Source organism: Triturus cristatus, chromosome 5_2 (assembly GCF_964204655.1).
Source record: "Triturus cristatus chromosome 5_2, aTriCri1.1, whole genome shotgun sequence".
Taxonomy (NCBI): Eukaryota; Metazoa; Chordata; class Amphibia; order Caudata; family Salamandridae; genus Triturus; species Triturus cristatus.
Genome location: NC_140588.1, coordinates 511,886,778 through 511,910,642, shown reverse-complemented (window position 1 = coordinate 511,910,642; position 23,865 = coordinate 511,886,778). Strand labels below are relative to the sequence as shown.

Below are 23,865 nucleotides of genomic sequence, written 5' to 3'. Positions count from 1 at the left end.
GTTTTCTACTACCAGTTGGCATGCAAAAGAATTGGGCATACACACAGCCTTTTATAAGTGGCTTGCTATACAGCTTGCATAAGTCCTTAACTATGCTGCTTTTCTCGAATGTTTCCGTACATAGATTTGGTGCAACCCTTGAATATACATATTACATCAGAATAATGTACTTTGTGTGGCAACCACATGGAATGGAGTGTGTAAAAATAAATATATTAATTTAAAATAGTGGCAGTGTTGGTTGGGTGCAGCTCTTATGTGAAAGGGGATTGTGTCTAGTCGCTCACTGACAGCCCTGTTTATTTATTTCACCTCTTTAAATTTTTTTAGGTTTATATTTTCAGGCCTGACAAGCGCTCTGGGTCTCTGATTAAGATCTTCCAGGCATCGGGTAAAAAGGTGAGGTTTTTTTTCAGTTAATCACCAGTTCTATTAAACCTTTTGTCAAAAGGAACATTTGGGCGGGTTAGAATTTCACCTGCAAAGCTCTACTATCCCACAGCAAGTGCTTGAATGCTGTAAATAAAATAGCTATTCTGCATCTGCCTGTCCACTTACTGCGATGGCAAACACCTATGCCATTTAGGGCACAGATACTCTTTGGGGCAGAGAACTATACTTACTAACTTGTTGCAGGGATTCTGCTCAGGAACAGAACTATGCTTGAGACCATAGAACATCAGTATGTAGGGACTGAGTCATCCTACTACCTCAAGATCCATGAGCCCAAGTCCGACTAGATATAGTGCCTCACTTGCCCTCCTAACCTTTCCAGAGAGAGAATTGATTTGGCACCCCAGAGCACAACCCTTTCAACCCTCTCAGGGATCGCGGTGACAGGACACACCTTTCTCTCTTTCACTCATACTTTTCCAGAATAAAATGAAAAAGAGACACAAAGGAAATTTACAATGTTTATTTAAACTATCGTGCTCTAAGATGCAATAATTGCACCACAATTAGAAAACAAATACATGTCAATAATTTCATCAGCATGGTTAATAAACCATACACAACAAAAAGCCCTGTCATGTTATCTGACAGATCTGCCTAAACCCTCCTGTACTACTGAAGTTAAGTGGTTATGTATTATAGATCTCTGGGTTTAGTGGCAGACCCCGTACCTTAGCATACTTAGGTAGATGTTCTACATCTCAGCTGACGCAGCACTCTTGTCTCAGGACCCTCACTCTGTGTGCACGTGCTGGTTCTGTGTGAAAAATAAGATGTGGCACAAAGGCAAGCGTGATGTTTAGTAGCATGTGCAAAATATAAGCGGCCTACAATGTGCACAATTAAAACAACATGACAAACTCATTGTAATTCTTTGTAATGTTTGTTAAAATAGTAGCAATGTATTAAAATATGCGATAATCAATGAGACCATTTTTAGAGATAGATTATGTCATTGCTAGATTTCTTTATTGTCTATGTGGCTCCTATGCAGAAACTCTGAATTGTGCATCAAAATAAGAGCTCTGCTAGCTGGGATGATATAAGATGCCAATAATGCAGTTTATTTCCCATGTGTTGCATACAGCGTTTTAAACATTTCCGCCACAGTTTTCAACCCCATTACTCTCTTACCTTATGTTTTAGTCCAGGCAATGTAACAATAGTTAAGTGTTTTACATAGAACCACTAAGGTTCTGATTACAAGTGCAGGGATACATTCCTGTCCTTGTGGGGAAGAGAGAGGCTCTTAAAAAAAGCAAAATGTGTGGTATTCAGTGTTTTAAATTCCAATTCCGCATTTTATGCCTAATTTGCAAGTTAAAAAGTCAGAATAGGAGGTACTTAATATTTCTGGTAAATACCTCACTCGGAGTAAATCTTCCGTGCATTTATGGTAAATACCTCACCTATTCCGCCTAACTTGTAATAAGGGATTAAACATTCAATTACTGAGTAAAAACACCCTCCTGTCATATTTATAGGCACAAAATTCTGATTCTTCTTCAAGGAGCTATGGTACAAATATCAAGAGGGGACAAGAGGCCAAAGTGAAAGAGGGATTTTTTCTAATAGGGCCGCAGGGGTTGGTGTGGCAGCCTACACAGAACCACGTGTGGCTTCTACACTCTCATCAGTAGATTCTACTTTATTCATCTGCGGGCTCCAGAGAGGGGCAGTTTTTATAAGGCCATGGGTCCTTTGTTGTCCTCGTGCTCCAACACATCACCAAAAGAAACATTTTCCTTTTCTTCATGCTGAGGAGGACATTCTGTATGAATGCTGGCTCATTCTTAACAAGGAAGTACACACTGAGCTAAGACTCTAGTACAAAATAACAACAACTTCATGAATAGTTGTGGCAGCATTTCTTAAATGAGCAGTACCAATATTTATCATCATTATCATCATCTTTTTTATTCTTATTTAGCGCGGAAAGCCAAAGATTGGCACCATAGTGCAAAAAGAGAGTGCACATGAGCTAGATCAAAGGTTTGCCAGCGTGAGATGTGATATAGTAGATTATTCTACTCTATGTCTCCTGAAAAACATTACACATAATTAGACATATGGTTTATTTCCAGCCTGTCTGAACAGATACAATACAGAGCTGCTCAGCTTCTTAAGAGATTGATCAAACTGTGACCCAACATGCCTGACACATCCAAAGTATGAAGATACCATAAACAGAAAATGTAGGATGGGTGGGTTATTTGGCAAATTTGTCCAAAAAAGGTATGACCTGAGGGAATGGAATTATCAGCAGAGAATAGGATGGGTGCCCAGACTGAAACTAAAATAGGAGTTGTGGACATAATGTATAAAGAAATGCTCTGGAATCATTCCCACTTGTACAAACTTTACTGCGATGAAATAAGATGGCTGCTAAATGTGAAGTACGGCAGGGCCTGATGCTGAGCAAGACGCGCGATTTCCTGTCTGGGCTGATACTGAATGCTTTGTTGTGACTCGGCTTGGTTACAGATGGGCTCTTACTTTGGCTCCTCCTTATGTGCAGTTGATCTGAACTCTGACGGTCTTTCAGACCTGCTGGTCGGGGCGCCCATGTTCTCTGAGGTGAGGGACGAGGGGCTCGTCACCGTCTACATCAATAAAGGAAACGTAAGTACTGCCAGTGGGCATCTATTTTACTCCTACGATGCATGGCTTCTTTGTAGCAATGCCCAATACACAACCTTGGTATTGAACGTTATTGGAGGAAAGGCCGGGAAGGGACTAAAATTATATTATTAATGGTTACAATTGTACTGGCTACTCTAGAGGCACAGTACAAAGCCTGAAACAAAATGGAAGTTTTGACTTGCCAAGATTCACTTGTAATATAAAATTGCACATAATGCAGCATTGCACAACTATCCCGATAGCTATGGATAATGCAGCCTCTATCAATCTACCTCCCAGTTTATAAATTGTATGGCTATCAGCCACGGCTTCTGCAGGTAAGTGCGGTGGGGCGGGTCGGGGCACGGGAGGTTAAGTCGACAGATGACAGAATAGGATTGATTTATTTATTTTATTTTCCCTATGCTGTCATCTGTCGACACCCTCCCCCCGCGCCCTGTCCCACCACCCCACCACGCTCACCTGCAGGAGCCACAGCTGCTGGCTATCTTGGCAAATCCATAATAGTCTCGGGACCTTGTGACTGAATGCAATGGATCTGAGCCTAAACCGAAAAAAGAGTTGAAAATGAAAATATTCCTGTGAGACTTGACCTCAAAAATGTGATTGTCTTCTTCAGACAGTGGGTGTTGTGGAATGACAATGGCAGAGAAGCGCGTATAAAGCATGAATCGGAAAAACCTAATCTCCTGGAATTCTTCTCATGTTTGAATCTGCAGCCTCTTTTGAGGATGTTGACCTTAGACTATTTTTCTATCAGGGACGTAGCTTTCATTGCTGGAGGTGTCAAACAAGAGCAGCTGGAGTAAGGCCACTCGACAGATGACTCTTCACTAGGCAGAACTGGGTAGTCTCGGTTAGTTTATCATGATGTGCCAGAGTGTTGGGGGCTATGTTTGGTTAGAACACCATCGACCTCCATTACCTGAAATGATGGGCGATGACCCTGGCTAAGTTGTAGTGGACCACACTGATGTTTTCCACAACCATCACTTCACTAGCCAAACCCTCTTTGTGCGCTCTATATTTCAATACTCCAAAGACACCAAAATTAAGCTTCATCAGCCCAAATTCTCAATTAGGTTCAGGCCATCTCTTTATCCAACACAAATACTTAGGGTCTCGTTCAGTGGAGGCTAGCATGTCCCGAGGGTAGTCGGGTGGAGGAGGGAGGCACATAAAAAAGTTTAAAAAGGCATTTGCCTTTTCTACGGGTGTGACGTCCTCCTCGATCCTTCCGTCCTGTAGGCAGACTCCTAAATCAATCCCAGTGCTGCTCTCATGCAGCATGAGAGCAGCGCTAGGATTGGTGGGAGCGGCCTCCATCAGCGCTCACAAGAGCACCGGAGGCCTTTGTTTTCGCTAACCCAGCTGTTAGAGAGGTTTAAAATGTGCATGCCTGGCTGCCCGTTGGAAGCAGGCCAGCCAAAGAGACATCCGCATTTTAAACTCAAGAGCACAAAGCTCCCTGCCGCCACTCAGCAGCAATGGCCCGCCCTGTTCTGATGGTCAGTCTGGCACGGGTTCGGATGCTGAATAATTTTTTTAATAAATAAACCTTATTACCATTTTATTTTTCAGCTCTGGCCTGGGGCTTTTGTTTGTGGGGTGACACTCCCCCTCTCAAACGGAAGAGCCGCCCCTGGTCTAGGTGTAAAAAGAAAGAAAGAAACTACAAGTACTGCATGTTCTAGGGCTCATCATTTGAGATCTTGCCTTCACTGCCCTCAATCCTGTAGAGTATTACCAGATGAGTCTTGATGCAAGTGCCTCCTGTGAGGGGCTTAATCAATATGTTCATCACAGCAATGCACACTGTCCTGTCGGTAACACAGGCCAGATTCTACTGTCTGGAGGGTTTTCCCAGATAATTCTGGGATATAAGTCATCAACAAGGTATCATGAATTGGTTGTATAATATAAGGAGCAGTCCATTGGCTCTCCTATCTCAAGCTAGATATTGGGCACAACGCATTTGACTTTATCTCTATAGCTGCAATCTTTTCTGCAGAGAGTACAAATAACCATTTACAGCAACAAAGAAAATGCCGAAGCAGTATTAGCTGCCTGATGTACGAAGTGATTTATTTGTCGCAAACCCTGGTTTTGCGACTTTTAAGTCGCTTTTTCTGATGTACTAACCCAAAATCAGAGTGCATTTGCAATAATTTGCTGCACAATTTGCAACCACTTTTTGTGAATACAATCTTTGTACACTATTCTCCCAGTGTGGAAATGATTTTTGATTCTTACTGTGAATATTGACATGCACTACACCACTTACAATAAGACTTAGAAAAAGGTTCACTAAACATCAGCCCTTGCAGATCATTTTGGCGCCTTAAAATAAACTTTGCACTGCTCTCTTGCATTACCAGGAGCTTGCAACATCCGCTTACTGCAATATTTTTCATGGTTATGCAGTGCTTAATATGAGGATTTTCGAGTTAGGTAGTACCAATGCCTGTACGTAAATCTCAAAAAACTTCTTTGAGAAACATAGTTTATCAAGAATTCATTTGTATATGGCTATATGATTGCAAAATATGTATCGTTATTTGTCAGTTAAGTAATGTGATAAGATGACCACTAAGATAAGTAACAAAGAAAATATGAAATAAACAAATAAAAAATACACAAACTAATTCCATGTTGTTGTTCCTGCAGTAGTAGGTGGTTGGGACAGTGGACACTTAGAGCTATTGTTGGAAGTAATACAGGTCATGTGGGAAATTTTGTTTCAAGATGTTTTATTTACCCCCTTTTCCCAGGCCTTAAACAAAATACTTTTTAAGGGTACCTTTTTTTTCCTTTTGTAGTCCTAGCTCCTTCAAAAGACCCATTGTGTGATACTAGTCACACACAGCTTTACTTTCCCTGTTCCTTGGTGAGAACTGCAAAAGGAATAGTTTGAAATTGATCAATGCTGCAGTGCAGCAAATTATATAATGTAAGCTCTTTCCCTTCCCATGAGTAGTTTATCAGTGCTTTCACTCTCAATGTCTGTGCAAAATAGTGGCAAATAGAGCAAACGTTGTTCAGGGTCTTGGCAGGAAATAGACCTCTTTGACAGCATCACATGTGATTATTCTTTCAGGTTCATACACATTTCAGCTCCTACAATTGGTACTTCAGTTATCAGTTGTAGTGCCCCTTCCTGTAGTCTCCATTCTCCGGAAGTCAGAGTCAGCTGCAGTGTTTGGCTAGCTAGCAAGGAACTGCTGAGGCCATGGGAAACTCTTTCTACCTGCACCATATATTGCCCGAGACATACAAGGAATCGTGTTTTCCTGCCTTAGTTCCTTGGGCAATTACAGGACTCTTAAACACCTTAAAACAATGAAACACACCTTGTGTTAAAGGAAAACCTGAATACAAACAAAGAAAGCATAGGATGGGCTTTGCAGGTTGACCAGCAACTCATCACCTTCTTAGGAACTTGCACCGACACTCTCTCGCTCCATATAACCACCAGTGAAAAGGAAAATAAAAGCACTATACGTGTGTTGTTAAAAGCCAAGGGTGCCTGGCTCTGTCTAAAAGCAAAAGTAATGCCTGGGAGTCGGAGAAATTTCTGCACTACAGTTCAGCATTATACTTATATTTTAGTGTTCAACCGTATATCCTGTTTCCCAGGATGAAACTGCTCCTGTGGGCTGGCATTTGTGGAGCCCCTGACATTGTTAATGTGAGAGGCCTGAGCCTGGAAAGCTACAGCTCTGTAAAATGGACACCTGCACTTTTCACTCTTGAAAATAAATCCATGTCAGAGGCTAGAACTTCCAAGGAGGTGTAGGTGGAGTTAATAGAGGGATCCTCCTAACCATGCTCCAGCAGCAAAGCCTTGGAATGGGTCTGGTGGCCCAGTGCAGAGAGGCGGAAGTGTTAACTTCCCTTCCATTGATTTTGCATGCTCTGGCACTACCTCCATGTGAATCTCAATCCCTAATAAGCCAACCAAGGTATAGAAAGAAGGACGCGTCCTCAGCAAGGTAGCAAGAGGACTAGTCGGGCACAGGGTCCGCTTGTCATTTGTTCTAGGCACATTTTGGTCCCCTTTTGCCTTTCCAGGATACATTGTTAAGATGGGCAGGTCCAGCATCACAGGGCGTATGGAATTTCCTGTGAAATCATCTTTACACTAATAAGCATTATGAAATTAGGAATGACAATACCTTAGCTATTTGCATCTAGTGAATAACTGGCTGCAGTTGGAATCTTCAGGTGGTGTAGGGATTCGAATGATTGTGGACACCCACTTCATTCACTGGTTTTGGTAGGTTCTAGACTCAGGACGTACTACACTACATTGACATGAAAGGTAGAAGGCAAAATGTATTCTGTCCCTGTTGAGTGGAACCATCATTTTGTGTGGCAAGCAACATGTCGTTGCAAACACTTATGGATATCAAATTACTCCATGTCATCAAGGGTGCAGTAGTCCAGTCTTAGGATTTTTCTTCACTAATTATTATTTTTAAATGTGTTAGTGAAATTGCATTAACTAGAGCAAACCAGGGCCACAACATCTAGAAAGCACCTTATTGTTAAACAAAAATCCAGGCCTGGAGCACTGCATCCTTGGTGACTTGGGGGTCATCTGACAACTTTATCAAAACCTGGTCTCCATTCACAATCCTTATGAGCTTGAACTCAGAACACCTAAGAATCTTAAATAATGCACAGCTACCTAGACACCCACAGGTGGAGTAAATCAATCCATAGATGGGGCACTGAGCCTTTTGTAGTACAGAGAGATTGTAGGTCTCCTTCAAACCAGGGGTAAAGGGCAGGAATGACATGTGGCTCTGAAATATGGGTTCAGTTGCCACCAACCTTGAACAAAACTGGTTTGAGGGAGTTGTAGCTGATTTCTACTTAAGAGAATGCCCCCCCCCCCCCCCCGGCCAGCCTAATGTCCACTGTTCGCTGTGTAAAGCAAATAGCAGGCTAAATCACTCCAACTGGCAACACTGGGGTCTTCATTTGAGGGGTGTACTCTGGGATTGACCTCTATATTTATCAGAATTCTTACATAGTGGAACCTTTCATAAATTAGACAATGAATAGACTTATCCAGCAATTGTTGGATATTGTACAATTTATTTTGGCATTGAAAACCTTCCAAGCATTTTGTGTGAAACTCATTGAACCCTACCAAATGACTCTTTCCACCAGTCATAGCTCATCTCCTAACGCCTTTACAGTTTTCCGCAAAAAAGGCTGATGGTGACAGAGTTGGCTGTGTGACTGCCACTTAGAGCCTTCAGCTGCCCAGAGGTTCTGGGCGGCGAAGGGATGTGGTGGCAGTGACCAGGTGCTTCCTGAGATGTGTTTCTGCACTTGCTGTCGGGCAGCAAAGAGGAGGTCTTCTTTCTCTTAGGATTGAACGTTCAGCTGCCTGGTCACTGTGTTTTTCTTAGCCTGTCCTATTTCCTGTTGCTAGGGCGTCCTGGAGGAGCAGCTCGTTCTGAATGGTGACAATGCATACAATGCTCACTTTGGAGAAAGTATGGCTGCTCTTGGCGATATCGATGATGATGGATTCCCAGGTGAGCACCATGATCCGAACTGATGTTTGTTCGGGAAGAAGTAGGTACACACCTTGAAATATAATACCTAAAATTAAAAACATCAAATGGCTTTGCCAAAACATTTTTGCCATTTTGTACACCAGCGTGGCTGCTGTTCAGCATTGCTAAAGGTTAGTGGGGTAAAGGAGAGTGGAGTGTCATAAAGTGGATTGTCGTAGAGTAGAGTGAAGTGTAATGGAATGGCGTGGAGTGGTGTAGAGTGGTGTAGAGTAGGGGAGAGTGGTGTGGCGTGAAGTGAAGTGGAGTGTCATGGAGTGAAGTGAAACATCATGGAGTGACGTAGAGTGGAGTGGTGTAGAGTGTTGTGGAGTGGCGTGGAGGGAGTAGAGTAGAGTAGAGTGGAAGGGCATAGAGTGGAGTCGAGTGGCATAGAGTTGAGTGGCTTAGAATGTCAGAATGGAGTAGAGTGTTGTGGAGTAGCATAGAGTGTTGTGGAGTGGCATAGAGCAGAGTGGAGTGGCATGGAGGGTGGTATGTAAAGTGGAATAAAGTGTTGTAAAGTAGAGTGGCATAGAGTGGATTAGATTGTAATAGAGTGCAGTGGCATAGAGTGGAGTAGTGTAGTACAGTGGAGTAGAGTGTTTGAAAGCGGAGTGGCATAGACTGTCATAGAGAGGAATAACATAGAGTGGCGTGAAGTGGAGTGGCACAGAGTGAAGTACTGGGTCATAGACAAAAGTGAAGTAAAGTGGCAATGAGTGGCATAGAGCAAGTTGTATAGAGCATTGTTGTAGAGTAGTGTTATAGAGTGGCACAGAGTGGAGTAGAGTGGAGTGGCATGGAGTGGAGTAGCATGTCATAGAGTGGAGTAGAGCACCATAGAGTGGAGTATCATGAAGGGGGGGTGTCGTAGAGTGGAGTGTCATAGAGTGGCATATAGTGAGTTGACATAAAGAACAGTGGTGCAGAGTATATTGGCATATAGTGCAATGGTGTAGAGTGCATTGTTTTTAACTAAACTGGTGTAGACTGCATTGGTGTGGAGTGCAGTGATGTACAGTAGAGTGGCATAGAGCGCAGTGGCATAGAGTAGAAGGGTGCAGAGTAGAGTGGAGTGGCGTAGCATAGTTGCAGTGGCGCAAAGTTCAATGGCATTGAGTGGAGTATCACAGAGTGGCGTGGAGTTGCACAGAGTGGAGTAGAGTGGCATAGAGTGCAGTGGCATGGAGTAGAGTGGTGCAGAGTAGAGTGGAGTGGAGCTGGGTAGTGTCAAGTGGCGTAGAGTGGAATGACACAGAGTGGAATAGAGTGGGGCAGAGAAAATTGTTTCAGATTAAAGTGAAGTGGTGTGGAGTGCAGTGGCACAGAGTAGATTGTCATAGAGTGCAGTGGTGCAGGGTAGACTAGAGTGGCTTAGAATGGGTTGGCGAAGTGTGCAGTGATGCAGAGTATAGTGCCTTAGAGTGTAGTAGCAACACGTTGCATTGGCGTAGAGCGCAGTAGAGCAGCGGAGAGTAGAGTGGTGCAGAGTAGAGTGCAGTGGCATAGAGGGCAGTGGTGCAGAGTAGAGTGGCAGAGAGTTCAGTGGTGGAGAGTGCAGTGTTGGTGAGTAGAGTGGCATAAAGTGGAGTGGTGCAGAGTAAAGTTGAGTGGTGGAGGATAAAGTGCAGTGGTGTAGAGTGAAGTAATGCAGAGTAGAGTGGCATAGAGCGTAGTGGAGTAGAGTGTATTGGCATAGAGTGGTGTAGAGTAAAGTAGTACAGAGTAGAGTGCAGTGGTATAGAGTGCAGTGGCATAGAGAAGAGTGGCATAGAGTTCAATGGCAGAGTGCAGTGTTACTGAATAGACTGTCATAGAGTGCAGTGGTCTATAGTAGAGTGGTGTAGAGTGCATTGACGTAGAGTGGTGCAGAGTAGAGTGGCATAGAGAGGAGTGGGTACAGTGGTGCAGAGAAGAGTGCAGTGACATACAGTACAATGGAGTAGAGTGCTGTGGCATAGAGTGCAGTGCCATAGAATGCAGTGGCGTAGAGTGTTGCACAGTATAGTATAGTGGCGTAGAGCAGTGGTGTCGAGTAGAATGCAGTGGTGTAGAGTGCATGGTTTTGAATAAAGTGATAGAGTGCATTGGCATAGAATGCATTGATTAGAGTAGAGTGCAGTGGCATAGAGTAGAGAAGAATGGTGCAGAGTGGTGCTGCGTAAATTGGAGTGGCGTAGAGTGCAGTCGCGTAGAGTAGAGTGCAGTGGCACAAAGTGGAGTTCAGTGACATAGAGTAAATTGCTTCAGAGTAGAGTGAAGTGGGAAAGAGTGCAGTGGTGTACAGTAGAGTGGAGTGGGCAGACACCCCCGGATCTCGATATTTGGAAATAAAAATACAAAACCGGCACTTTTGTAAAAATGCTGCGATTTTTACAAAAGTGCCTGCAAAATATGTAAAACAAAATAAATACAACTGGCGTTCACCCTCTCTTTACTGGCTCTGTGCTACCAATGAGCAATTAAAGGGAGGGTGAGCAACAGGCAGACAGCAGAGGTGATAAATTCCTCTGTCGCCTGCCTTTGAAATGCACCGCGCCCCCTCCTGAGCAATTAACCGGCAGGCCACCTCACACTTTGTGTGCCCCCTGCAGCCCATTTGAAAGCCCAAGTCTGTAGTATTTTTGTGGCGGGCACATATTTTGTTCACTGCAAAAATACCATGAAAGTTGAGGTTTTGGGCCGCAATTTTTGCTTTTTTTGGGCGCAAAATTTGTCACCTAAAGCCACAAAATCCTGAGGGTTCTGGCAGGTTAGAGTGCAGTGGTATAGAGTACTGTGGCGAAGAGTGGCCTAGATTAGAGTGGTGCAGAGTAGATTACAGTGGTGTGGAGTGGATTGGCATAAAGTGCAGTAGCGTAAAATGGATTGGTACAGAGTAGAGTGAGTTGGCATAGAGAAACGTGTTGCAGAGTAGAGTGGCATAGAGTGAAGTGGCATAGAGTGGAGTGTTGTGGCCTAGACTGGAGTGGTGAAGAGTGCAGTGGTGCATAGTACAGTAGAGTGGGTTAGAGTGCATAGTCTTAGAATAGAGTAGATCACAGTAGAGGCATAGAGTAAAGTGGCGTAGAGAGGAGTGATGCAGAGTAGAGTACAGTGACACAATGTGGAGTAGCGTAGAATGGAGTGACAGTGTGGAGTGCTGCAGAGTAGAGTGCAGTGGCATGGAGTGGTGTAGAGTAGAGTGGAATGGGATAAAATGGAGTATGCAGGATGTGGTAGCGCACTGCCATTACAGACAACACATCTTCAATTGAAATGACTGGTACAGTTGCACAGATGCGGTTTTACTGATACAAGTATACAGTGCACAAATGATAATGGGTAGAAATGTCATCACCTAGAGTATTGATTTGTTTTGATCGTATTAAAATACTTTTTCCACCACACTTCAAAATTACCGAAAACGTGCCTCATTTGTGCTTTCCTAATTCGGATATATTCTGAAACATCTGCACAGTTCATTTAAAGGCATTTAAATTCTGTTGTGTACTAGAAACAAATATCTTACAGCCTTCCTCCAGCACACTCCCAGTAGCCAGGATGATTGTCACATAAATCCTCTCACTTTGAAGTCAGGGAAAGAAAAGTAAACACCAAGCTCCCTAGGAGGACAGAGCCTGACATTTGACCTCCGTCTTTGAATGCACAGCAAATATGACAAGATAAGAACAAGATTTAAAGGCCTGTTTACAGAAAATGAAGAATACAGTAAATAAGGTATGGCCACGGAAGGGACAAACTCAAGCTGGACAGCCTAAAAAAAATTAAGCCGGCAAACAGAAAACAAGCAAATGTGAGTTACACACCACAAAGCCAATGGTAAGTAATGGGCGCAATTAATTCCCAGGGAAGCTTTCCAAAAGTCCCCAAGATGTCATTAGCAAACATGGCAGCTGCTCTGTCTGGTAGGCTTTGACCTAAAAATAGCTTTTCTTACAATTGTATCTCTAATTTTCGATTGAATGGTACAAAATTAAGATCATAATTGAGCTTCATGGAATTCTTTTACATTCTATATATATTACATTTATATAATAATCATTAATGGAATGTATGGCCGACTGAAGATCTCCCAGTAACAATCCATAGGTTTAGAGGAGCCTGCGTTTCAAAGAGAATTCAGAATGAGCATGGTAAAATGTAATTTCTGAAATTCTATATGCTTAGTCATTAATTTCTTTCAGAACATTTTCCTAATCATTGCATATAGAAAAAGCCCATGTTTGGCATTCTTCGCCCATCATTGCACTCCACAGTTCCGCTGCCACTCTTTCATCCCAACGCTCTGCAAGGCTCGCGTACCACCCCTGAATGTGACTGTGAGCATGGAAACTCCAATTCGGTCTAAGTAGCCTTAACCATACACCAAGCAAGGCATCCACCATCCTGCCTGACTGACTTTATGAGCAGAGCACCGCCTTCTCTCTAATGCCTGCAATCGCTGGTAAGCTGTCAGCACGGATGCAACATGGTTGCAGTTTATGAAATAAACAGCCATGAATGTTGAATAATGCTTAATTAGATATTTTATTACATTGCTGTTGCACAATTGTATGTGATAAGAATGAGAGAGACCTTCTGTCCACCTCTGAATAATTTAGAGCAGAAGCTTCCCTCAAACCCACATTTTCACAAAGGCAAATAAAACTGATGGTGCCCTCTTGATGCCAAAGAGTGAAACAATTGCCCGCATTTTCATACCATGTTGCAATAACGTCCTAAACCAATTCCAGTTGGAATTCCTGGGATCTGAAGTTAAATCTTGTGTCTATATTCCTTCTAATATCATTCAGTGGTAAAGGTGTCTAAATGGTTTTTATTGACATTTGTAAAGTTGGCGATCTGCCGCTAGTAGTGTTCTTGGTAATGTAGGTATTCCATCCAAACGGTTGAAAGGTTTCTCTCGCAGAGCGGTGTCTGAGGCCGTTTTGTGGATGTGCAGTGAGTTGAGTGAGCGAGAGTGGACCGCTGTTAGGTGAACGTGTCAGCTTCAAGGGGCTGTGCATTTCTGCAGGATGAGACTGGAGAGATACAGCAAACTGCTTGCACACCAACTCAACTGTGACGCACACCTATTGCCTGCCAATGTATATGTGTTAGTGCAAGTGGTAATATGTTTGAATGGTGAGGTGCAAAACCATCTTTGGAAACCCTGTAATATATGGTGATCAAGTAAGATGAAGTCACACTTGAATGACTAAATGAATGAATAGGCAGCTTCTAAAGCGCTTGTTTAACAGGATGTTGGGTCAGTGTTTCCGTAATGAACCAGAATTTAAGGTGTTTGCAGAGAAGAATGCCTGGTTTTGCTCACTCTTGTCCTTCATCTGAGTCTTCAAAGGCCTTTTATGAGCCATCTTTCAAAGAGATTTAGGTCAGAATTTACAAAATTACTCTCCCCTACAAATCTTTATATTAACGATCTACAAGAAAGAGGAATCACTGCACAGCCCCACAAACTGAAGAATGAAATCAAAGCGACGACACCAGGTACCTTCCTTAGCCCTGAAAAGACAAGACCCACTTTCTCAGAGGCGTTGCCATTGCTTCTGTGTGGTTGTCGCTTGCTGCGCGGCCAGAACATGTCACAGATTTCCTCCGTATCCTGAACTTTGCTCTGCTTTGTCCTCACTATCTCCTCTCACAGTTTCATTCATGTGCTCTATTGTACAAGTGTCCCTTGTGATAAAACCAGGGTGAAAACGAAGTGATGACACAAGTCTTAAGAGTTTCCGAAGCAAAATCTTCCAGTGCTGGCTCATTGCCCACTATGACTCATGTCCCTGCGCGCTTTCTGAGTTCTCCCATTGTGTTCCTCAAAATCATTTGGCCCCAGCTCCCACAGTGATGTAGTGAATGAATGGTATGTTGAGTGATGTTACCTTAAGTTCTGTCAAGTTATGTGAAGTTGTGCTAAGTTAAGTGAAAATATAGATAAAGCGCGTGGCTGCATGGAATGATCATGACACTAAATTCAGATAACAAGTGCCCTGTTCACTAACAAATGCTGATCATACAGGACTTCGATGCACAGTAGGGTGTGGCATCTCAGCATAGGTAATAATTTCTCGAGGGTTGTGGTAGGCAAGCAAATAATGAGGGGGGTTTTCTCATTGGAGTGCATATGCAATTGATAGGGCCTTGTGTACAATGAACCAGGAGAGCTGACAAGGGGCAGAGATGGAATTCAGGCCTCGCATTAATATATACATCTATGCCTCCTGACTTTCCTGTAGTATTACAGGCATGTGACTAAGCACAGAGGCCTGTCTCTCATTTCACCCGCTTGCATGGACCTGCTTTTCTTAGAGGAGTGATGAAAGCCTTAGGGTGTATAAAACCCCAGATCTCTCTAGAGTTAACGTCATCCGCCCAACAGCAGCCTACTCCTCATCCGATTTGGTTTGGAAATGCTTTTTTGCAGCACAATCTATTTCATTAGAGCCATAAAACTGAAAATATAAGGATATAAGGCAAGCCACATCAATGACCAGCTCTCATAAGTGCCTGAGCAAGAGTACTGCTGACTTATGCCAAGACAAACGAGCAACTCTCGGCACTAATTCTGAATTTAGCTGGACTGACATTTCCGCCCTCAAGCTTGTTATTACTTTTAAGGCAGGGGTGGGAAAGATGGGCTCCAATTGAAGGGTGCAAGGCAGCATGAATAACTGAACATTTCCTTATGGTGGTTTTTAATGTGTATGCAGATGTTGCAATTGGCGCCCCAAAAGAAGACAACTATGCAGGAGCGGTTTACATCTACCATGGCGATGCGGATGGGATTGTTCCCAAGTACTCTATGGTGAGCTTTTCCAAATTGGCAATTTTATGTATAAAATATGTGTTAGATAAATAGCGGGTAGGTAGGTAGATGGGTGCATGGATGGATGGAAGGATGGATGCAGCAACAAAGAGTAGCATATATAAACAGAGATATCCACATATCTCCTGGTAACAAACGCACTACTTTTCATATTTTACCTTACGATCTTCGGGAAGCATTTAGAAAAGTCAATCATAAATGTGTATCAAATAGAGTACAATGGGAATTTCGAATAGGAGTGTCTATAGTGAAGATGTTTCTTTGATCTGGTGGTCATCCTCTTCTGTGATAATGAATGATTTTATGGTGTCCAGTGGGTGATCAGGCAGCATCTCTATTGCCAAAGATCGGATGCAGGTTCACAGGGATTGCCATTATCCTCCAGCTCATGTGTAAATCTGCATGCATCCTCAACAGTGTGTCATTGAAACTTTCAGATCTGGTATGTACAGAAATAACAAGCTTGTGGAAAGGCGATATAAATTCCCCATGCCACAAATCTGTTCGTCTTAAGCAAGTGAAGTGTATTCTATTGACCATGCAAAACCTAGCTGCACTAAAACTCCTAAATAATTTCCCCAAACCAGTTCAATAAGGATATGGCATAATTACAAAGGACCCGAATCGAAAAGAGCAGGTTCAATAGGTCAAACAACTATTGCTAGAGGATGTGATGTTTTGGCATTCACACACATACTCAGCACTAGTGCTGGAAATAGACAACAGTCCTAGATTTGCCAGATTGCTCCTACTTGACCAATACTTACTTGTGCAGGTTTTTCACGGTAACGCAACACTTCTCCTTACATCTCAATGTAATTTTAAGGTTGTTCACCATATATTCCATCTCTAGAAACACATTTCCTCCAGCATTTTTACAAGCAACTTCAAGGGTGTTTCCAGAGAGTGAAGAGGCATATAAAATATTTGTTAATGCCCACAAACGTATGTGCTAGCCTTGTTGATATGCGTTTTGTAAGGACGTCCTCCCCAGTTCTGTCCTGACAATCCTCCTTTCTTAGCCCTAGCCCTACATTTGCGACAATAGAAAATCTTCCAATCTACAGATTTACTCCCATTGTAAGAATTTTTTATGGTTCTAAAACTCAACTCATCTTGAGTCATAGAATCAGGACATAGAATATAGAACCCCCAAAGTCTTTCTTGGTCTCCCTTTTAACACTTAGGACCCCTTTTTCCAGTTGGCTAGTAACTGAGAGTGGTAATGCAGAGCCCGGAGTCAATGATGCTGGAATCGCCAGACATTTAGCAGTTATCACAGGTTTTTGGCCAGGCCCATGCCTGATTGCGATTTTTAGATCCAGACTCTTTTCAGTATACATTTTCCACCTGCATTGGGCAGGTAGAAAATGTGCATGGAAAGGTATTTAGTTTCACTGGGTTCGTTTCAGCAGTCGGTGTGACACCTGGTTTACTGAAAACCTTGCAGAATTGCCACTCAGCGCCACTTGAAATGTGGCAATGGGCCATAGTCAGCATAGTTTATTTGCATGAAATCATACACGAGGTCCATACAGTGCAATATTCTTCTAGTTGCAGTGAGTTCTTTCACATTCCCAGCGCAGTTCTAGGGCCAGAGGGAAAATGGTATTCATATGAGAACATCATATACTAAAAATAACAATTATGACGGGAACATGGTGTTTTGTAGGACAATTTAATCAATTCAGGATTCAACGCCAAACACCGCTTCAGACACGATATCAACCACTGACTTAGCAGGAATGTAGTAAAAGATGGTTCCATCAACCTCGCTAGAAAGCGTTGGGGGAGTTAAAATTGATTTTATGTTGTAGACCTCCAACACAGATAATGCTCCAGAATCCGACAGCCAGGGCCAGAACTATGTCATAATTGGCGATGCGTACTAAAGCTCCAGGAAATACATTTTGAATGAGATTTTTTATATGTTTTAACTCTTCCATGGCCAATTCTGAGTACTGTATGTGTATCCCTGTAAGTGTTGAAATGAAATTTGGGGAGTTACAGAAAGGGTTACACTAACTTTACCCCTGAATTAAATAATTTCTTCACAATACATAAAAATAGCAGTACTATGATTTATGCTGCTTTAGTTTAGAATGGTTGAGAGCACAAGAGGCATAAGGGTGCAGATCCTTGGGATACTGCCTGATAGAACTACTTCTCGAGATGATTGCGAAACCACCAGATCACTTTTAGAATTCGGGCCTCCCTCTGATCCACATGGAAATCTCGATTCAAACACACATGGGAGTTTAGATCCGAATGGGGATTGTGAGTTTTCTAGCGTTCACCTCAAATTCAGATGTTTCCCCGCATGTTTTTTATGAACAAAATTGATGCAGGAAAAATACTGCACATTCCGAATTTTCAACATTGGCACAGGAGTAAATATGTGGCATTCGCCCCATTCCTCGGTGCAGACCTCGAAATGATGTGGTAATGCTGCACATCATGTTATTTCTACAGTGCGGTATTGCTGCATGAGACAACAAGGCTATTGTTTTATGAGGCGCTTGAAAAGAATTCATAGTACATGTCTAGAGTAAACATAGCATTCACAGGATTAAGTGGCACAGAAGTAGCATATATATTTAAAGCAAAAAGCAACTGTAGCCATAAATTTCAAAATACAGGCAGAGTAAAACCTACCACTAATGTGCAAAAGTGTCATAATAGTTAGAACTACCCCCAGAGTTACATTTTGTAGTTAAACACTACCTTCACGTGTGTGAATATTGACTTCAAAGCCAAACAAAACCACTAGAAATTGTTTTAATTACCATAGAAAACAGATTGGAGTGCAAGAAGAGGGGGAAAGGTGCAGTAAGGGTCGATAATAGACTCGAGCAGTGGCAGCGGGAAATGTGAGCTGGCGGGGCGGGTGGGCCACACACGCACAAACGTCAATACTAACTCTCACCCATCTACATGCACACTCACTCATACCCACACATTCACAAGCACACACTCATACACTTGCCATTCATAAACACATATACACACACACACGCCCATTCACAGCACGCAGTCATTAATACACATAAATTCATGCACACATACATGCGCAAAACATTAAAAACCAAAAGAAATACTTACCGGGCTGCAGCGGTGATCTCGGGTGGCGGGAGGGATGCACTGGGAACCAGTGGCACTCAGAGAGCACTGTGGAGTGGAGACAGACTAGGGATTTTTGATAAGGGACGTCTCGATTACTGGTGGTAAGGGATGGTATGTGAAGAGTGTGCGGGCTGAAGATGCAACATTGAATATTCTGGCACATGGGTCAGAAGCTGTGAGCACTAACGACCCTGGGAGAGGGAGGAAGAGACAATAGGGAAGCCGCGCGCGAGTTTGTAATGTTTCGGAAGCCGTGGTGAACAAAAACATACCTATATGTGCTTTTCTTGTGCCCTTTCCTATGGCTTCAGCCTATAGGTCTGATTCACAAAGATGTTGCTGGGACATACTCATGGAGTACCTCTAACTCACTCCCGAGTTTCATGATTACTCCAGGAGTACTACAAGCGTAAGTCAAACCTACTCATAATACAATCTTTGTGAATCAACCCTGTATGTCTTGTGCCAGCTAAAACAAATGTTTTATTGTTGGTCCAAAACTTCCATGCTGCTCCATTCAAAAATATGTTACTAAATGGTATAATCCAAAAATTGTCACTAATATAGTTAATAAAGTTAATTGGAAAATTAATCATCTACTGTTATGTGCCGTTTAAAACCCTTTCACATAGGCATAGAAATTGCAACTTTCTGGATATTTAATAAAATCTATTGCATAGTTGCTTGCTCTGACTAAACCAAATTGTAGACATCTGCTTCTCTTTTTGTATTGCCGAAGGAACAACAAAGCCTGCCAAACATTACAGACCTTTTTGTGCAGTGAGGTAATTGCATTCAGTATAGAGGCCATCAAGAAAGCATGCATACTACCGCAGATAAAAGAGCAGCAACCCACACTGACCCGCAATCACCCCATTGTATTGCACTGTGATTGACTGCTCCCAGTACCACAGTGCAGATCATGGAATGGGTCCTCACCGTGCCGCAGAATCTGCATTTCTATTTTGGTTGGTTGTATGTCACTATACTGAAGTCACCAATATTTACCTACAAAACTATTGCATGCACTGCATTGCCTACTGCCTACTACTATATTGTCAAGGTTACTACAATTGTACCATTCCTCACTCCACATGTGCTTAAGTTGACGATTTCACAGATGTAAAAGTTTTGCTATGCGATGTATCACTTGCGATGTAGTTACCCCTTCCCTTCCCTCCCCTCCCTCACCCAACCCCACCATTGTGGACTGATATCTCCCTTGTCACAAGAACAGTGATAGATAATTCAATCCCTAAGAACTCATATTCGTTAGCTGACAACGTTCGATGTTGTATGACTAAAGTGACAGAATGGATGGCTGGCAACTTTTTAAAACTGAATGGGGACAAGACGGAGGTGATGGTCTTTGGCCCAGGAGCACCAAGCTGGAATAGCAGCTGTCGGTCTCATTTTCTAGGATCGTGTCCTACTCCAGGACAAAAGGCCAAGAACCTTGGAGTTTGCAGTACAAACTCCAAGTGGTGCAGAATGCCCTTGCGAGACTGGTTCTGGACATTCCCAGAAGACATTTGGCTGCCAAGGGTCTGGAAACCCTGCACTGGCTTACAATTAACAAGCGCATCAGCTTCAAATCTCTCTGTATGGTCCATAAGGCTCTCTATCTCCCCTACACAGCGAGATTAAAATCCATGTTTAGCGGGTACTCCCCGGGCAGATCCCTTCGCTCTTCTTTTAACCTACAGCTTCACGTACCCAGAACAACAAAGAAGAGATGGGACGACAGAGCATTCTTGACTGCCGCCAGTAAGCTCTGGAAAACTCTTCCAAAAAATAGGAAGCCCATCTCCCAGCACATGCCCTTTAGAAAGGCTGTAAAGACCTGCTTATTCTGCATGTAGCTATCTCTTGAATCAACTATACTATTGGACTCTTTTTGGATGGTAATCTACAGCGCCTTGACGCCCTCGGGTAACTGTCGCGCTTTACAAACTCAAAAATCAAATCAAATAATTGAAGAGCTGTACCTCCACCCTGACTTTTTGAAAGGAAAAGAAGCCCCAGCTCAGCCAATATTCCTTTTTTAGAAAGTTTTATAAGGCATGACGAGCATCCATTCATTTACTTCAGAGCTCTTGACTGAGGTCCGGGTTAGAGACCATTATGGCAGGGAGTTGTGAGTCCAGACACATGGCTGGTTAGCTGTGTCTAAAATTCATCAGTCACCATCCCTCTCCTCTGCTCAGTTTAATCAAAGGCAAGAATTAAGAGTTTGGTTTTCTTAGGCCTCTTGCACCACATGTAGCTGGCATGGACGTCAATGCACCAAAATGCCAGGGGTAGCATAAGTGACATCACATGCCCTTTGACCTTCATTTTCACTCACACACACTTGACATACAGTCAAACATTCAAACATACATCTCTCTTACATAAACACACTCCAAACCGCAAGCATGCACCCAACATACATTTAAAAGCATTTGTTTACTTACCCCAGCAGCCAGGAAAGGTCATATTACAGCTATTTGTACTCCATTTTTTATTAGACTAATAGTGAATAATGTAATTTTCTTCACTATTAGTATAATACAAAATTGACAGAGAGTGGTGCCCCAACCAACATCCATAAGGGCTAGCTGCTCCTGTGTTCCCATTCATTTTTCGTCCATATTCCAAAGAATTGATAAATGAGTTGATATTCAAATGAATCTCAAAAAATAAACTATTGTGTTTTTTGCAAATATTATTCATCGTTTAATATTGATTAATCCTTTGATCTACTAATGCTGTGTTTTGTGAATTTTGATTTTTTTCAAATGTAAATAATTGCTTCCCTTTTGGAACCATTGTTCATATTTTGTTGCTCCTGTGTTCATGGCACTGAATTTGCCACCTGTGATGCCAGGGGTCGCAAAGGCAGTGCCAGGGGTCACATTCGATAAGCCAGGGGTCTTAGCAGAGACCCCTAAATGACGTCTATGGTAGCTGGGTTCGAATTTCTAATTTGGGCCAGGCGATATTCCAAGCTCCAGAAATTCACATTACCCAGTTACAATTTTTTAAATAGTAATTTATTCATATTCGCTGAATGAATACATTTGATGTTCATGCATCCGGTTGTCTCTAGAGATAGAAGTGCATATTTAGGATGTTTCCGGCAATGTTGTACTTAGGGCCTTATCAGTGCTGAATTGAGGGTTTATAAGGTGAATTAAGGGTCATTGTTTATTCTTCGTTACATGTCCAGTAGGTCTCCAGCCAGAAAACGAGGGCATCACTACTCCTAGTCTTGACAGCATTTTCCCTACAACCGGTCTGATGGGCGAGGCTGAGAATGTGCCCATTGCGGCAAAATATGGAGTCGCAGTGAGAGGGAGATGATATAGGGACTGTAACACAGCAGTTTCTGAGACGAGTTGTGAAAATACAACACAGTGGCTGATTAGTGCCACATTTGGGCTTCGACCTCAGTAGTTGCCTTTATAGCACTGACTGTGCCAGTGGAGTTAACAGAAACAGTGCATTCTCTGATGGGCTCTCCCTATGCAAAGAAGGACACTGCGCTGTTCCCATTCACTTGTCCCATTGGGGCTCATGCAACAAAGGCTATGACGGTCCATGAGGGATGTGAAATGCCCATCACCCGTGGCTGGTCTGCAATGCGCACACTCCTGTGGGCCCGTGGAAGCTGCGAATCAGGGCCCCTAGATTCTTACTGACCCCAACAGGGGCTCTCGATTACCCCAATAGGGGCTACTAGTACGTACAGGAGAGTCCAGGCTCCTGGCACGCTGCCAAAACTGATAGAGGCTATAGATATGTGGGTGTCCCAACCACAGCTTTAGCCTGGCTCAATCCCAATGTCTGTCATTGTCCCATGGGGCCTGGCGAGCCTCAATAGAGACAATCCAATCCCCAGGTCCTGCCACCCTCGAGTCTAAATGCAGTTTTCATGAGACAGAAACTGCTAAAGCACAAAGGATCTGAGAAAATTCGTAAGAGAAAAGTGAGTTTTGTGTTTTGAGTAATTCTGCAGAAACTGGAGATTAAACACAGTGAAGAACAAGTAAGTCTGAAGCCTTGCTGTACTTTGTCTGAGCCTCTCTAAAGCGCTGTAACCGAAGGAAGAAACTCCGTGGGAGCACCCAGACCTCTGTGTTTTCTTATTGATTTAATTACGGTTATTTAGGTGTTGATCATCCCTTAGAATCAGTCTGTTTGTGAAATTCAACTCCATTCTCCAGCCTGACACACCAGCCTTCCCATACACTCAATATATTATATGTATATATTCATAATTAAATCCAAAGAAACTTTTCTCAGTATGTCAAGGTCCATATTCCTTTAAAGTGGGACGCTCTGCATGAGAATGGCACTTTTTTCATATAAATTAAGTGTAAGGGAAGGCAGGCGATGGTGTTTTTATTTTAATGATCCTGCTTGCTCCCCAACTTGACAAACAAAACTGTTTTGGGAGCTGCTCAACAACCCAGTGACTGCAATAAAACAATGACCACACCACAGAGGTCTTGGAGTCGCCAGAGAGTTTTCTTCTTGGGTTGCAGCTATCGCTTCAAGGAATAGTATGAGATGTGCAGTAGGCTTCAGACAGACATGAAATGAAATACCAGCATTTGTAAAGCGCACAGCTACCTCAGGCGAGGTGTCCCAGCGCTGGGGGCCATCGGGAAGATTAAGCAAGCTATTGCCCAGAGTCATGTTCTGCAGAGTCGTACCAAAAAAAACAGAATGAACGCCTTTAAATCAAATGACTACCCGTATATATAAATAAATGTGTGTCTATGGTGTCAGTTTGACTTAAGGTGTGATAAGTGTTTTATGGAGCTCCCTGTACAAATACCAATTCATGAAATAATTGAACACAAAGCATTAACCTTTACTGTTAAATGGAAGAGACACTGCAGAATATGGAAACAGGAAACCTGATCTCCAATCTTGACTTACCTACTTCACCAAATTGTGTGATCAAAGGCAAATGGTCTTACTTCATCATGTTTAATTTCCTTAACCAACCACCTAGCAAGCACATTGAATTAATTCAGCTCTGCATCTTCACTACAGAAAAACTCACTTGTATATGGTTAATTTAAAATAATATTGATTTATATTGAATAACATTATAAGTCATATATACAGAGAACATGACACACTGAAACACATATTGGGTAACTTGTGGCAAAATTGTCAAGGCTTGGGGATAGTGTTAAATGTTTTGTGTGTAAATAAAAATACTTTTAATAAATGCTACTCAATGCAGAG

General features: G+C 42.7%; 1 protein-coding gene across 1 annotated transcript in view; it reads left to right on the top strand.

Moving 5' to 3' along the window:
• ITGA9 (integrin subunit alpha 9) overlaps positions 1-23,865 on the top strand; it is a 962,089-nt gene that overhangs the window by 185,620 nt on the left and 752,604 nt on the right. The window contains exons 8-11 of the mRNA XM_085607531.1: positions 331-399; positions 2,938-3,075; positions 8,543-8,648; positions 15,383-15,477. Coding sequence (XP_085463657.1) covers positions 331-399; positions 2,938-3,075; positions 8,543-8,648; positions 15,383-15,477 — 408 coding nt within the window. The remainder of the gene's footprint in view (positions 1-330; positions 400-2,937; positions 3,076-8,542; positions 8,649-15,382; positions 15,478-23,865) is intronic.